Below are 14,814 nucleotides of genomic sequence, written 5' to 3'. Positions count from 1 at the left end.
ATGTGGCAGCAGTTTGAAAATTTGAACACCTTTTCACAGGTGTGATGCTCTGGAGTTCTTAACCTTTTTATTCCTTACATGTGTCAGGTCCAACTTTAAGAAAGGTCAGCCTTAGAGCACATGGGTGGCTCAGTCAGTGAAGGAACTGGCTCTTGATTTCAGCTTAGGTGACGATCTCCAGGTCCTGAGTTCCAGCCCCACAGTGTGCGTGGCGCTGACAGCATGGAGCCTGCTTGGGAATCTCTCTCTCCCTCTCCCCCACTACCTGCTCATTCTCTCTCTCACAAAAATAAATAAACATTAAAAAAAAAAAAAAAGGTCAGCCTTGAAGTTAAATGAGGTTTAGTCTTATATAGCCATTACTTTCCCATTTCCTGAAGTCAGATAAAGAAACTAAAGACCAAAGACTGTGTGCTAAATACTGAGTGAAGAAACTACAGATGTAAAATTTATCTAGGAAGTCAAGACAAGCCTAGTCTCAATCACATTTCATACATTGTGCCATATTTAAGAAACCCTATTTACTTAGTGAAATAACTGTGGACCTCATGAAAAAGAGAATGGAAATTAAATAGTTCTTTGTTCATTTTATATTTTTGCACATCTAGAGAGTGATTAGTTGACTCCTTCATCACTGGTAGGAATAAATCCAATATTTGCCTATATAAATTAACTTATTAAAAATACCTTTTGTCCTTCCCAGGAGTACTTTTTAATATTAAACAAAAATTTTCCACGAAAAGGTGCCTTCTTTCTTTCTTCTTCAGTGTTTATTCTTCAGGACAATTAATATTGAAGGTAGACTTTGGATAAGACGTGTAAAACTAATTTATAATAGCACAAACGTCTCTCAGAGAAGTTAGCAAAACTGCACCCATCCATGCACTCCCCTCGTTGGAATCCAAGCTCCCCGGGGCCAGGTCTTTTTTTGTTTGCTGCATATTCCCAGCGATCTGAAACGTGCTTAAGCCACTGCGAGCTCTCAATAAATACTTGGTTGACCGTCCATTCATTGATCATCCGTGCAGGCGCTGCGGCCAGCGAGAAGGCCGGCCTGCAGTTCCCCTCCCTCCACCGGACCTGAGCCGCTCTCAGCCCTGCAACCCCGGGAGTATCCGGCTGCCTGGCCCACCCCTCGGCCCGGCCGCGGCCTCCCTGGCCCTTCCCCTCCCGCGGAGGAAGGAGCGGGCGCCGAGAAGTGGGAAACCCGGGCCCACTTCCTGTCCCGGCAAGGCCGGGCGTCAGCGCCCCCCGCGGCCTGCTCTCTGGGCGCGGGAGGCGGCCGGGCCGCAGCAGAGAGCATGCACTGGGGCGCCGCAGCGGCGGGCCGGGACGAGGGCGCGGGGCCAGGGGGACCTGGCCGCGCTGGTCGCCCCGCGCGCCGGGCCGGCCCCACCCCGCCCCGCGCGTCCCGGCGGCGAGAGGGTTAAGCGCGCGGGGGGCGGGGCCGCAGCGAGCCCTGAGCGCCGAGTGCGGGCCGCGGGTGGGGAGGGGGCTGCGGCCGGGGGCGGTTCCGGGCGGAGGGGGCGGGGGCGGGGGCGGGCGGAGGAAGGGGGCGGGCCCCAGAAGTTGTTCGGCGCTAGGCCGGCGGGCGGGAGGGCGAGCGGGCAGCGGGCCGGCGGGCGGACCGGGCCGGGGCTGGAGAAGTTTGCGCGGCGGCTCGAGAGCGCAGGGTGCGGGCCCCGCCGGCCGCTGCGCGCCCGCTGCCATGGCTTTCCGCAGGAGGACGAAAAGTTACCCGCTCTTCAGCCAGGAGTTCGTCATCCACAACCATGCGGACATCGGCTTCTGCCTGGTGCTCTGCGTCCTCATCGGGCTTATGTTCGAGGTGAGCGAGACTGGGGAGGGGGTGCCCCCTCTCGTGCGTCGGCCGGCGTAGCCCTGCAGGTTCCGCGGGTACTCGTCTGAGCTGGGGAACCTGGCTGCCATGTACGCTCTCTGCGCCCCGGCTTTGTGCACTCTACGCCCCTTGGCCTCCGGGTCAGCCCGGACGCCACCCTCAGCAATGCGCCGTGGCAGCCGTGCCCTGCTCTGCCGCCCCCTGGAGCACCCACCCTATCTTGCAGCGCTCTCTGCAGCCCTGGATCCTAAGCCTGGCTTCGAACCAACCGCAGCGCTGCCACCCTGGCCCGACCAGTGGGGTTTCCTTTCTGGTGTCCGGGAGCCAAGCCCGGAGACTCCCAGACCCGCAGTCATTGCACAACTCTCCCCCTCCCGAGCGGTGGCTGCCAGCTTCTCTGGGCTTTTCCAGTGGGAGGGACCCTGACTCTTTTCCACCCTCCCATCTGATTTTCCGGGTCTTTTGCATCCTCACCTCTGGAACGTGCTCAGGGTGTTCACGTGTGGCCCTGGCCCCATCCCAGAAGTGCCCTTCTGCCATCCTCCCCGCCCCCCCCCCCCCCCCCCCCCCCGCCTTCTTTTGCCCTTGCCTAAAAGGCCAGGTTCCATATACCCTTTATGACCCTGTGGACTGTTCCTTTAGAGCCATCTGTAGTGGACCCAGAGCTTCTCACCCATTACAGGGACAGGGAGAGAGATGGAAATACTCTCTGCTTTAGGGGAAAGGTGCTTCTCTCAGAGCTGTGGGGGTGGGGGACGAGGATGGGGTCCTACCAGGGACAGCAGTGCACTGGTGCAGGCCTCACCAAGCAGAGAGTGTTAGTGTGTTAGTGAGCCTCCTGGGGGTCAGAATCCGAGGGGGTCCAGGGAACGACTGACTGTGCTCCGGAGAGGGAGACAAATGTTATATTCAAAGTGGGAGGAACTGGAGGAAAGTGAGTCTAGGGCTTGCTGTGGTGTATCTTGTCTCAGGAGTGAGATGACACTCAGGAGTGTGAGTGACACTCCCCTCACTCTCACCGGGTCCTTCCTGCTGGGTAGGATTGCTTATCTGCATTCTCAGGGATGGGATAGGAAGCTGTAATCATTTATGAACTGCTTCGGAGATGAAGGGTTCCTAGTGTGGCTGATTTCTCCCTCTGTGTCCCTCTGTCTCCTCTCTAAGGATGGCAAGGGTTCTCCTTGGCCGGTGAAGCTGCCCTCAGGCTGGGGACATTCTTGTGGTGGTGAGTCAGGGTTGGATGTGTGAATGTGTCCTTGGCTGGGCTTCAGGGTCTGTAGGAGATAAACCTGGGATCAGGATTGGGGTCTGTACTCCAGCTTTTGGTAGTGCTTCTCCATTTCAGCTCCTCCCTCCCTCCCTTCTTCCTCTCCTACCCCCCACCCCCACCCCCCAGCTCTCATGGTATATTGACCCTGACTTTGTCAAGCCAGGGTCATCCCTGGGTCCCAGTCTCTGCTCTGTCACTAGTCGGACTGAAAAATTGACTGCAGCCTCAGTTTCCCCATCATTAAAGAGGTTTGTAAAACCTGTCTTCCTCACAAGGTTAGTTATTGTAAGGTTTAACCAAGATCATATAAACGATAAAAGCCAGAAGAGATTCTACAAATGTGACAAATCGCTTGTTCCTGAAGGCCTGTTGTTATTGATCATACTACTAGCTTAATGAAATAAGAGAGAATTTTGTTTTGTCCAGCCAATACCCTCAGTATCTATTTGCTGTCCTCCATTCTAAGAGGCCTCTGAGTGTGCAGTGTCACCAGTCTTGGAGGGTGTGGTTGGAAAGACACATGTGACAGCTGGAGACCTCAGAGCCACATGCTATACAGCCAGCAGAGCCTCTTGCATAGTCCTATGGCCCTCTTTGCTGTGTTTCAGGCATTTGCTAAGGTTTGTGGCTCTGTGGGTTTTATCTTTGCTTGAAAGAGCTGCTTAGGGTTTGAGTTTGGTATCTTCTTCCCTCTCCTGCCTTTAGTCTTCTGGAAAGTCCTACGCATTAAACCTGGAGTTTTGTGGGAGTTGAAAAGTGCGAGGAGCCCTTAATCCCACTACCTGACAGAAGAGAAAGGTCCAGGGTAGAAGAAATAACAGCAAAAATGCCTTCCCTGATTTCCCCTCTTGGGACTGGACTGGGGAGCATGGAGAAGGCCCTGGCTGTGAAATGCCTGCGGACTCCCTCTTGCCACCACCCTCTCCCTACAGAAGCTTAGACCTACAGCGGTTGGGCTTATAGGGCACCGGAGGTACCTTGTGATATTGGTGATGTATGCTGGTATGTGAGAGGGTCATGCCCAAACTTCCCTTGTGAAGGACATGTGTTCTGCTGTGTTAGGCACAAAGGTTCTTGTTGTCTATACCTAACAACTGACTCCACAGAGATAGGAGAGACAGTCAGATTTTTGGAGCTCTGCTCTCCCTACCGAATGAGAGCAGAAAGAGCTCAGTTACTCCCAAAGGACCTCAGAGGAACACCAGAGGAACACTTCACATTTGGAGTAAAGCCAAGGGGTGGCACCACATAACCCAGCATAGGACTTAATAGATATTACTTAGGGTTCTGGGTTCTCCCCTGGAGGACTGGTGTATATGTAGGGTGCATATGAGCGGGGCAGTCCAGCACTTAACACGCTTTTTCGTAGAAGTGAGGACAGAAGGAGGGGGAAGGGAAAGGGGGACACAGGGAGAGAGGATGTCAGGCTCTTGGGTTTCTGACTTGGGGCACGGCTAGGATTCCTTCATTCAGAAGCTGAGTCAGGAAAACACAGTTATGATTCTTCCCACAAAGAGTGACTCTCCTGGCCGCTCCTCCCTCTGGGGTCCCCTGCCCAGCTTCTGCCAATGAGCTGGACCCCACTGTCCCCACCCCAGGCAGCCACAGCCCCTCGCATCCCAACAGGCCTCCATCTCACCTTGCCCCTTCCCCAACTCACCCTCAGCTCGCCAGCATTTAGAGGGGCTTTCATTTCCCCCTCAGGGATCCTAGGACTTGAGTTCTGTCTCCTGGGAGATGATGACTCCAAATTTCCTCCCTCGGGATCCCTTCCTTTGGGAACACACATGAAGAGGTGCCCCTCCCTCCTCCTTTTGGTTTAGTTTTGGGCCGTCCTAAAATTCCTTCTCCCATTTCCAAGGCAGGGGTGGGTTCTTTGCCCTGAACCCAGGTTTCCTTTCCATTCTGCAATGCTGTTTGGAATAGAGCTGTTCTGTGCAGCCACAGCACTTGGCTAAAAAATGTCAGGAATGTGGAGCTTTATTTTCCCCCTCCTTCCCTTCCAGCTCTCTCTTTCTTAACTCTGGCTTTTGGGGGAGTTGGTGCAAGTGGGAGTTTTCTACCCCACGGTTTGGTCCTGCAGTCCTGTCTTTGGTGGAGTCCAGTCTGACTCCCCTTCAGGGTGTGGGCGGCCAGCCGGGGGTGTGTGTGTGTGCGTCAGATTTGAAAGCTGCCTGCCCCTCCCCTTTCCCTTTGCTTTCCAGTGTCCCGTTCAGTGCCACGTTTCAAACTGAAACAGGCAGGGGAAGAGGAAAACTCTCTCATTAGTGAATGGAGAATGAGAAAAAGTGGAGGGTGTGGGGGGGAGCATCGAACAGAGAGGAAGCAATTATACATTACCTCTAAAATGTCATTTTGAAACAGAAACTTTTTTGTTGGTTTTAAAGCTCATTCGCAGGCCCTGCGGGCTCTGTAGCATGGAAATGTTTCTAGAACTCTAGGCCTGTCATTTGTAGGTTCGGTTCCTGTTTGGTCTGTGATGACTTGAGGGTTTAGGACCCAGAGAACTTTTCTGGTAGCGGCTGGTTTTGCTTCTTTTGGAGGTAGATGTGGAAGAGCTGCCTTCTTCCCTGTTCCGGACACCGTGATTGACTTGTCAGAATGATGTGCCTGCAGCCCGTACAATGGCAGTCCTGTTAACACACAGGTTCCATGGCTCCAGCTCACACCCTCCCAGACGCACCTGTAGGCATTATGACCTGCGTGAGGCTGCTGGTCCTGTCTGATTATTAGCCTTGTGAAACAGTTCTGCTTCTGTTGTATTTCTGTGAAGAGGTATGTAAATGGCACAGGCGTGCGTCTGTGGACAGATGTTGTTTCTTGGACTACCTTCAGGGTGCTTTTGAAGATGTCTCTTTGCCAGCTTTTGTAGCTTTTGACTTTATACATCATCCTCACTGGCCTCTGACTTAGTCGTTTAGTGGTGTTCTAGAGAAATTAGTCAAGGGAAACTGAGAAGGGTCACTTATTCTCTTGGGTGCTCTCATTCTGTGGTTGGATTTCCACACACATTGCTCAGTGATCTGAGCAACAGAGCAGAAATTTGGAGCTAGTTTCTCTCCTGGTCAAGCCTCAAGTGTAACTGTATCCTATGGGACTTAATGGTGAATCAGCTATCCCTATTTCTTCCCTTGGCAAAAATGTGCTCTCCGGAAAGGGGGTGTTGATCAGTTAGTGAGTTTTTAACCCTTACCTCAGGATGAAGACTGATACCTGTAAAAATGCCCGGCACTCTGCCTGGCACATGGGCACTTAGTCGATGGTCTCAACAAACACGCCCATCACTGCTGCTCTTGGCTTCATTGTTGGGTCTGTGAGTACATCTTCCACCATCAGACTGGCTTGTTGGGCACGGGGGCTGCATTTCATTTTAGATCTGACATGTTTTGCGATGAGACCTTGCCCCCAAGTTTTCCAGTGCTGGCCATTTGCTCACCAAAGGGGATGATTGCTCTACCCTGGGTCCCTCTTTTTCCCCAGGGAGCCTGTGGTATGGCGTTCTTTGGAGAACGTCTGTTTTCTCTCTGACATCTGTCTCGTTAGAACACGGGCTGTGGGGTCTCTGTGCGGCCACTATCAGCCGGTGGAGGAGTAAAAACCATGAGGAGACTGCCCCGTGAGCTAAATAGGTGCCCCTTTTCTCTTGCTCACTCCGTTTTCTGAGCCCCCAGTTGCTCGTTTCTCGGGGGCACTGTCCAGACCAGTCACAACAGAGCGCCTCAGTCCTGACTGTTTGTAGAGCACACGTGTTGCTATGGTGAAAACTTCACTCTGGCAGGCATGAGCTCCCTTTTGATCTGCTTTGTCGTGGGCAGGGGCCCCAGAAATCACTCTGTGGCATAGCTGATGTACCTCCCGTTCCCACCCTGATAAATGACGAAGCCAGAGGGTTGATAAGACCGGATTAGAGTTCCCAAACTCCAGAAGTGCTTTCTAATCAGCGAGAGCACTATTAGCAGTCTTTGGTGGGAAATTGCACTGATACTATCTCTTAACCTTTTCATCCAGCGCTGTGTATCTGGTATCCGTTGGTACCTAATGGTTAAAGAAAGGGAAAAAAAAAAGAGGAAAAGAAAACAGTAAAACTACTAACATGGCTCCTGACACAGCCCTTCTTATTTCACAAGCAGACCTTTATCTTTTACACAGTCTATTGCTTTGCCTTGATTTACCTCCGCTGTCTCAAATGGCCCACAGTAGAGGAGAACCCAACTCAACCTAGTCACAGCTGGTTGACGGTGCAAGTTCACTGTGTGGTTTAAAGAGCTTTGCAGGCAGCTCTTCTGGCCAGTGCAGGTTCACACAGCTTTCTTTGCTTTTCAACAGAGGAAGTGGAGGCAGATTGGAGGCGGGTGGGGGAGGGTGCTCTGAGGCCCCTGGAGCCCACTGGTGAGTTTGTGGGAGCTTAGGGTTAGGTGAGGCGCTGCTCTGTGGCTCTCCGCCTGAGCCACGTTGCCTCTTGACGGCTTTCCTCATTTGTCTGGATGGGTTGGCAACACTTGACATCTGCAAAATGCTTTACTAGCCTCACCCTGTAATCTGGATGGTTTATGGGGGTTGTCATACCCATCCAGAGCCTGGCTTCCAGAGGAGAGACTTGGCCAAGGACCATTCCCTCCTAGTCAGAGTTGGAGCCAAAATAAGAATTCAGCAACGTCTGGCTCACATTTAGAGCTCAGCCCTAATGCTTCCATGAACGAGGAGTCTATGGAATGTAGCCACAGGCTGCTTTATTTTTCTTTGTCTGAGTGGAATCTGTTTATTACCTGGAAGTAATGTCTGCAGGTCATTGTTCCACTTGGAGGCTTTTCTGCCTGGAACAGTCATTGAGATTTGCATCTCCCTGAAAGAGATGACAGAGGATGACCCAAATGTGTGTATCACATGGGAACATAGGTGAATGGGCAGGGGCTTTACCTACTGTGAAAGTTCCTGCCTGTTATTAGCCAGCATCTGTGGAAGAATAGTTTCCTCTGGCTGTTGTATTTTCATTGCCCTTATGGTCAAGTTAATATTGTGGTCATAGATCAAGGGCATATCTTTTCTTCGCATTTCCCAAGATTAAGGATTAGAGGGAAACCTAGAAGTCATCTACTATGTCTATAGAAGAGGATAATAGACTCCCAGAGGTTGGGAGATTTGCCCAGGACAGTAGAGGGAAGTTTTGGCAAATGTGGGGCTTGAGCATACATCTTCTGACTCAAGTCTAGGGAATTTTCTACGCGTTTATTTGCCCCCTGGAATTCTCGATGCTACCTTTGAGTGCCACGGTATGTGTAGAAGCCTTGCAATTGATACATCTTTCTTAAGTGTGCTATGTTCATTAGTTTGGCAACTGTTTATTGAGTTCCTGCCGTGTTCCTGTGTTGAGTTCTGGGAACGCAGATGAATAAAGTGGGGTCCTTGTCCTCAGAGAGGTCACTGTGTGGTAGCTTAAAGCTGGTAAGCTATTTGTGGAGGGGAGTCAGGCCTTGAACTTGATGTAAATGGCAGGTGCAGCTTATAGGCAGACTGTTGGGCCTCAACCTTAAGCCACTGCTGTTGGTGGAAGGGGGTGGTTTCTTAAATGTAGACCCGACACCCTGAGTGTGGAGTTGTCAGTAGTTAGGGGACAAGAGTGGTGGTCATTTCTAGATACCTTGTGAGGCACAGCTGGTGCTCTTAAACTTTACAGCTTTGTGAATAAGTGAACTGACCAAAGGCTTTGTGTGTGTGTGTGTGTGTGTGTGTGTGTGCGCGTGTATGCACATGTCCATGTGCACGTGCCACAGATGTGATTTCTAACACCAGGAGGTCTTTATTGATTGAGATTAGGAGAGCTCTTCCATATGATTTCTTAAGATTTTTACCATAAAACTCCAACATGATCTGAAATGTACCTTTTGGGTTAGTGGAGGTGATGATCACACCTGGGGTGAAAAGGACTTACGACTCTGAGCCTCAGTTGCCCTGTCTTTGCAGTAGGGAGAAGATTTCTTAATAAAGCTCCTGAATTTTATAAGAGCAGAGCATTTCCTTTTTTACTTTATTTATTCGTTTTATTTTTTTAAGTAGGTTCTATGCCCAACATGGGGCTTAAACTCATGACCTGGAGATCAGGAGTTGCGTGCTCCACTGACTGAGCCAGCCGGGCGCCCCAGGGCCGAGTATTATTATCAGTTTGTTCCTTCATTTTTATCATAAATGTGTAGATAATCTCTGCAGAGAGTTTTTAAAAGAGACTTTGTAGTGACCCACCAGTATTCTGAAGATTTCTGTGGCTTTTGGGGAGACAGAAGGGTGTGTCCTACTTCAAGACAAAGGATAGAGAGGTGATTTTTACAGCCTACCTCTCCCCCAGCTGCTTGCTTTGAGGAATGTCCAGGATCACACTGGCTTGTCAACAAGTGTGTTTGTGCCTGGTATAGGGTGGGATCTGCCAAAAGATAGTGTTGCGAGTCTGTGAGAATGTGGCTTTAGGTTTAAAGGTACCAGGGATGTATTATGGGCTCCTTTCCTGAATGTTAAGAGCAGGCTGGGGGTTCCTGACCTGGAGGAGCAATTCCAGGGTAAGCAGGCCTCCCCTCCAGCAATGCCTGGAGCCCTGCAGGAAATCACCAGGCCTGCTTCACAATGCCTGGTTTCCTGCTGAGAATTCCTTGGAACTTGGAGCAGAATTGCACTTTTTAGACCCAACACTTCTGGAGTTGAGAGTGTGTTTGGTGTGTAGCATGACTTTGTACTGGATCAACTTTTGACCTCGTTGGGCAAGGACACACTTGTTTGTATGGATTTTGTGACTGTTGGCCTGGAAGGTGGAAAGGGATGGTTGATAGCTGCTTTCTTTTCCTTTTTTTTTTTTTTTTTTAATTGCAGTTTGCTCTCTGGTTTGGCATGAAGTGTGAACACATGTTCCTCTTCCAGAGTCCTCGAGGCTTGAGCTGTCCTCAGGCCTGGATTCTCCCTTGGGTCCTGCCACTAAATAGCTGCATGGCCCATGCAAGCTGCTCAGCTCTCTGGGCCCCATTGCTTCCCGGGCTGTCTCTTGTTCTGTGGCTCAGTCATGCCTGTTTAATGTGGTTATGTACAACAGGGCTGGGGATGTGTAGACAACTTAAGTTGTCAGTCAGAAATTGGGAGGGGAGGAAAGGGGGCACCTTCCTTCCCCCTCTTCTCCCCCAGCCATATAGATTTCGGGGTTAGTCAGAATAAAGTTGTGCCTCCATCGGGTTAAGTGGTCTCAACTTCTCATCTTAGTTTCATTTCTTCTTTGCATCGAAATCAGGTTCTAGCCTAAATTTGGGTTTGATGCAGAGTCCAGCTTAGTGGAACCAGCTTTGGAAAAGGGGAAAATCCTTACATTAGAAAGGAACTGTCTGGAGTCAGGGGAGAGGCTAGGCTTTGTTTGTGACTTTCAAGCCAAAGGCCCTGTGGCCTCTCTAAGGCCGATCAGGGGGTTGAGGCAGAGCAAGAAGAATGGCCCGTGTCTCCTGCTCTGCTGTGTGCGTTTTATCATCCTGGTCTTCTGAGTGTGATCTGGGGCCCTGGGCTGGAGCAGATTTTCCTATTCAGTGATGTGCTTGTCGTGTACACATTACACTCCTCTGTGGCTTTTTTCTTTTCTTTTTTCAGATCAGTAGTGTCTGACCCATGACCTACCATTCTTATCCCCTCTGCCCCCAAGAGTGTTCTCAGGGCTTTGCCTGACTGACTACAACCACTTCTTCTTCTTCTTCTTTTTTTAATGTTAATTTACTTTTGAGAGAGAGAGAGAGACAGACAGACAGAACACGAGCAGGGGAGGGGCAGAGGACAGGGAGACACAGAATCCGAAGCAGGCGCCAGGCTCTGAGCTGTCAGCACAGAGCCTGACGCGGGGCCTGAACCCCTGAACCGTGAGATCATGACCTAAGCCAAAGTTGGAGGCTCAACCGACTGAGCCACCCAGGTGCCCCAACAACCACTACTTCTGAAGCATCTTCCATCACTCTGACCAAATAGCAGGCTTTCTTCCTCAAAATTATAAGAGTGAGGAAGAGGTAGAGAGGGACGAGGCAGTGCTTAATGACCTTGTTCTGACGCCTAGCTTCAAGTAGGAGTTACCCGTCACATCTCATATTTGAAGTATCACAGTGCTTGGCTCACCAAAAGTAGTCCACACCTGTGGCATCCAGCAGGTGGCCACTAGCCACGTTTGGCTTTTCTAGTGCAGTAGAATGAAGTGAAATTAAAAATTCGGTTCCTTAGTCACACTAGGCACGTTCGACGTCTCAGGAGCACAGCTATAGATAGAGTGTTGCCACCACCGCAGAAAGTTCTGTTGGACCACGTAGGTGCACATGTTCCTTTCTGAGGGCTTTCATAGTAGTAAGCAGTGGTTCATGCTGTGGTTCTGTGGGGGAACCATTAGAGGCCCTGGATCACGGTGGCTAAGGTCAGGGCCCTACTACCAGTCCGCCTGACTTTGAACTCTGGTTCACCTTGTCATCTTGGTAAAGGATCTAACCTCTCTGTGCTGCCGTTTCCTCATCAGTAAAAATATGCCGTAAAGTTGTTGGGAGGATTAGAAGCATTGATATAAAAGATGTCAGAAAGGTTGACATAAATAGAGCACCTAGAAGAAGGTGTGGTACAGGAGCTCAATACCTGCTGCCTGTTGTCCTTCCTACGCTTGAACAGCGCTGGAGTGACACCTTAACTCTGCAGAAACCCCCTTTGCAGCTGCCTCATCTGTTTGGAGCATAGCTGAGAAACAGGATGCAGGGGGAGGTCCTGGAGCAGCCCAGTGATGGCCCCAGACCTGTGTCCTGACACCACACCTAGGCTAGTTGCTTGGGCTTTGACCTCTACTCAAAGCCCACCAGCGCTTACTTTTCATACAGCTCTATGAGGCTTGGTTATCTCATTCCCAAGATTACAGAAGGAAGATTAAGTTAGAACGGGAGAAGTGGCTGGGGTAGCTGACGTTTGGGAGGACTACCCCATTCCTAAACACTTAAGAGTCATAAGAAATGGGGTGCCTGGATGGCTCAGCCAGTTAAGCGTCCAACTCTTGATTTCGACTCAGGTCATGATCTCACAGTTCGTGAGTTCAAGCCCCACATTGGGCTCTGCTGACAGTGCAGAGCATGCTTCCGAGTCTCCGAGTCTCTCTCTCCCCCTCTCTCTGTCCCTCCCCTGCTTGCTTCTCTCTCTCTCCCTCTCTCAGAAAAAAAAACCCAAAACAACAACAACAACAACAAAACAAACTTAAAGTCATAAGAAATAAAAAAAAAAAAAAAGCAAACATGTGTACTTGGTGTCCCTTAGTATACGCACAGATGCACAGACAACTTGTATAGATTTTGAGGTTACCATGATAGACTAGCACCAGATGGTACTCGATCATAATGATTATCTGCAGGGAAAGTGAAAGGTATGTAGGATGCTCACGTGTGTAGGAACATTTCTGTCCACAGTGATTAATGTTGCAGTTTCAGTACCTAAATCTTCAGCAATATGGAAACTGGATATCCAGAATGATTCAGCCCCAGACATTTCTGGCCAGTCATAGATTTTTTTGTAGCCCTGAAATAAAAGGCAAAGTCGGTCCATTGTACAGTGTACTTTCTTACCCAAGAAATGTGGAAGAAACTTTGCTGACATTCTTATCGTCTAGTCTGGGAAATCCCTTCATTCAACACTATTCAACCACCTGCCGTTCAATTTTCTTCTTTTTCTAATCATTCAGTAAATACATCTCTGCGCAAAATTCTGAAATGTGTAATGGAAGCCAGCTGACATAGTTCTTGGCATGACTTGCTCTACTGTGGTCCGTTTTGGAGCTTCCAAACGAAGAAAATGAGATGCTGCTCAGCCACTGTTCCTGGAGTCTCGTGGGTCCAGCATATTCTAGGCCTGACAACTGTGCCTTGTCAGATTATCAGTGGCCACTTACACGACCTTTAGCGTATAGCTGTGGCCAGGTGTAACTTGACCAATGTTGCTGGCTTCTCAGTCTCACCGTTTGGGTTGTTTGCTCACATGGCCCGATAGATGTGTGTCCAGACTAAGCTGATTCCGATCTCTTGCCTCCTCTTTCTACAAACCTTGATTAAAGAGCTTTTTTGTGAGTCATTGTTCTAGATGCTGGCAATACAGGGGAAAGACATGCTGCCCAATTACAAGGAAGAACCTTACCATCTAATAAGGGAGACAGATGACGGGAAACAAGTACAGTCTCTTGATGATGAGAATTCCAGTTGAGCCGCCATATTTGTCTTCTGTGTTTGGCACACAGTGGTGTTCACTAGGTAGTGGTCTGCTGGAGAGGATACTCTGGGAACATGGAGGAGGGGCTCCTTGCCCAGAATAGGGGTAAGTGCATGCTGGGTGAGGCCAGGGAGAGAAGAGGATGTGAGAGGACACTAGGCAAGGGGATCCGCTTGTCCCTGTGAATGCACAGCTGGGGCTGGCATGAAGCACTGGGGTACTCAGCAGGCTAGTGTGATAGGATGCTCTGGGTGAGACTGGAAATGAAGAGTCTGGTCAGGAGGCTGTGGCACTGATCCATGTGAGAACTGCTCCCTCCCCAAAATTTCAGTCTCCTTCCAACCTGGAGGAGGGACCAGGACCCCCACGCTGATGTCAATTCAGAGGCTGCTGGCACTGCAGGGTCTCTCCTCTCCCAGTTCTCTTTCCCCAGGCATGTTATGTGACACAGGCAAGCTACAAGGCAGTTGTGGGGGGGAGGGGGGGGTGGGCAGGCAAGGACAGCTAAAGCTAGGAGAGAGGAACAGCTTTTCTTTAGACCTTATTGTAACCCTGAGGCATGCATTGATGTGATGTTGCTCTTGAATATGAATATCATTGTTTGTCTTGTGTTGCCTTTGCATTATCACTGACATGTCCTTTGAACTTATTTAAAAGGTATTTTTTTTGCATCTAATGTGATTTCCAATTTTTTAAAAAGTAGGGAGGGCCTCAGCTAGATGGAACATCTTTTTCTCCACTTTTTTTTTTTTTTTTTTTTTTAGTTAAATAAGCCACGAAGAGGTTTGCACTCAAGTACTGTGGCCTTATCTAAGGAAGCTGGTGCTGTTCCTGTGTTCAGAGGAGATGGAGGGAGGGGGAGCATTTTTTTTTTGTAGAGGCTTTTCTAGGTATAGGTGAGGTGGGGACAGACATGTAGGGGTTCACTGGTGGACAGAGGAAGGTAGGCATGGCCTGTAGGTAGCATTTCATTTGCTCTAAGTTATCGAGCACTCACTGTATACTAGAGTATACCCATATCGTGTCAAGGAGTACCCCACAGCGGTGTCAGTAAATAATTCTTTGAAATGTGCTTGGGAGAATGAGGAGTAGCTGATCTGTCGCATGCCTTCCATCTCTAAACTTTTGCAGACCCTTAGAAACAGATGCATTGAGATTTGCCTTTGTGTGATTTCTAGCACGTTATTTGAACACCTGGGGGTTGTCTTCCCAAGACCTGTTGGTGATCATCCACTATTTTACGAAACACCCCGGACTCCCATGGGTGGTTTACATTGTCTCCGAAGGAGAGGGAGAATACAAGCATGTGTGTCCGGACAGAAACCCACCATGGCCACTTCTCCCTTGCCTTGTTCCCCATATCGAAGTCCCAGCAGTTTTACCCCTGCATTTGCTCCCAAGTCCCCTCTCATACTTCACTGCTCTTTGGCTTTAGCTCAGACTCCTGAGTGGTTATACGGGTCCTAGCTTGGAC

At 49.9% G+C, this 14,814-nt stretch overlaps 1 protein-coding gene across 1 annotated transcript in view; it reads left to right on the top strand.

The window, feature by feature from the left end:
- Positions 1-1,627: 1,627 nt before the first annotated feature.
- The window catches only part of TRAM2 (translocation associated membrane protein 2), a 78,219-nt gene continuing 65,032 nt past the window's right edge, over positions 1,628-14,814 (top strand). The window contains exon 1 of the mRNA XM_042986553.1: positions 1,628-1,828. Coding sequence (XP_042842487.1) covers positions 1,709-1,828 — 120 coding nt within the window. The 5' untranslated portion in view covers positions 1,628-1,708. The remainder of the gene's footprint in view (positions 1,829-14,814) is intronic.

Source organism: Panthera tigris, chromosome B2 (genome assembly GCF_018350195.1).
Source record: "Panthera tigris isolate Pti1 chromosome B2, P.tigris_Pti1_mat1.1, whole genome shotgun sequence".
Taxonomy (NCBI): Eukaryota; Metazoa; Chordata; class Mammalia; order Carnivora; family Felidae; genus Panthera; species Panthera tigris.
Note: the sequence above shows the minus strand (reverse complement) of the source record. Positions and strands in the feature narration are given on the sequence as shown.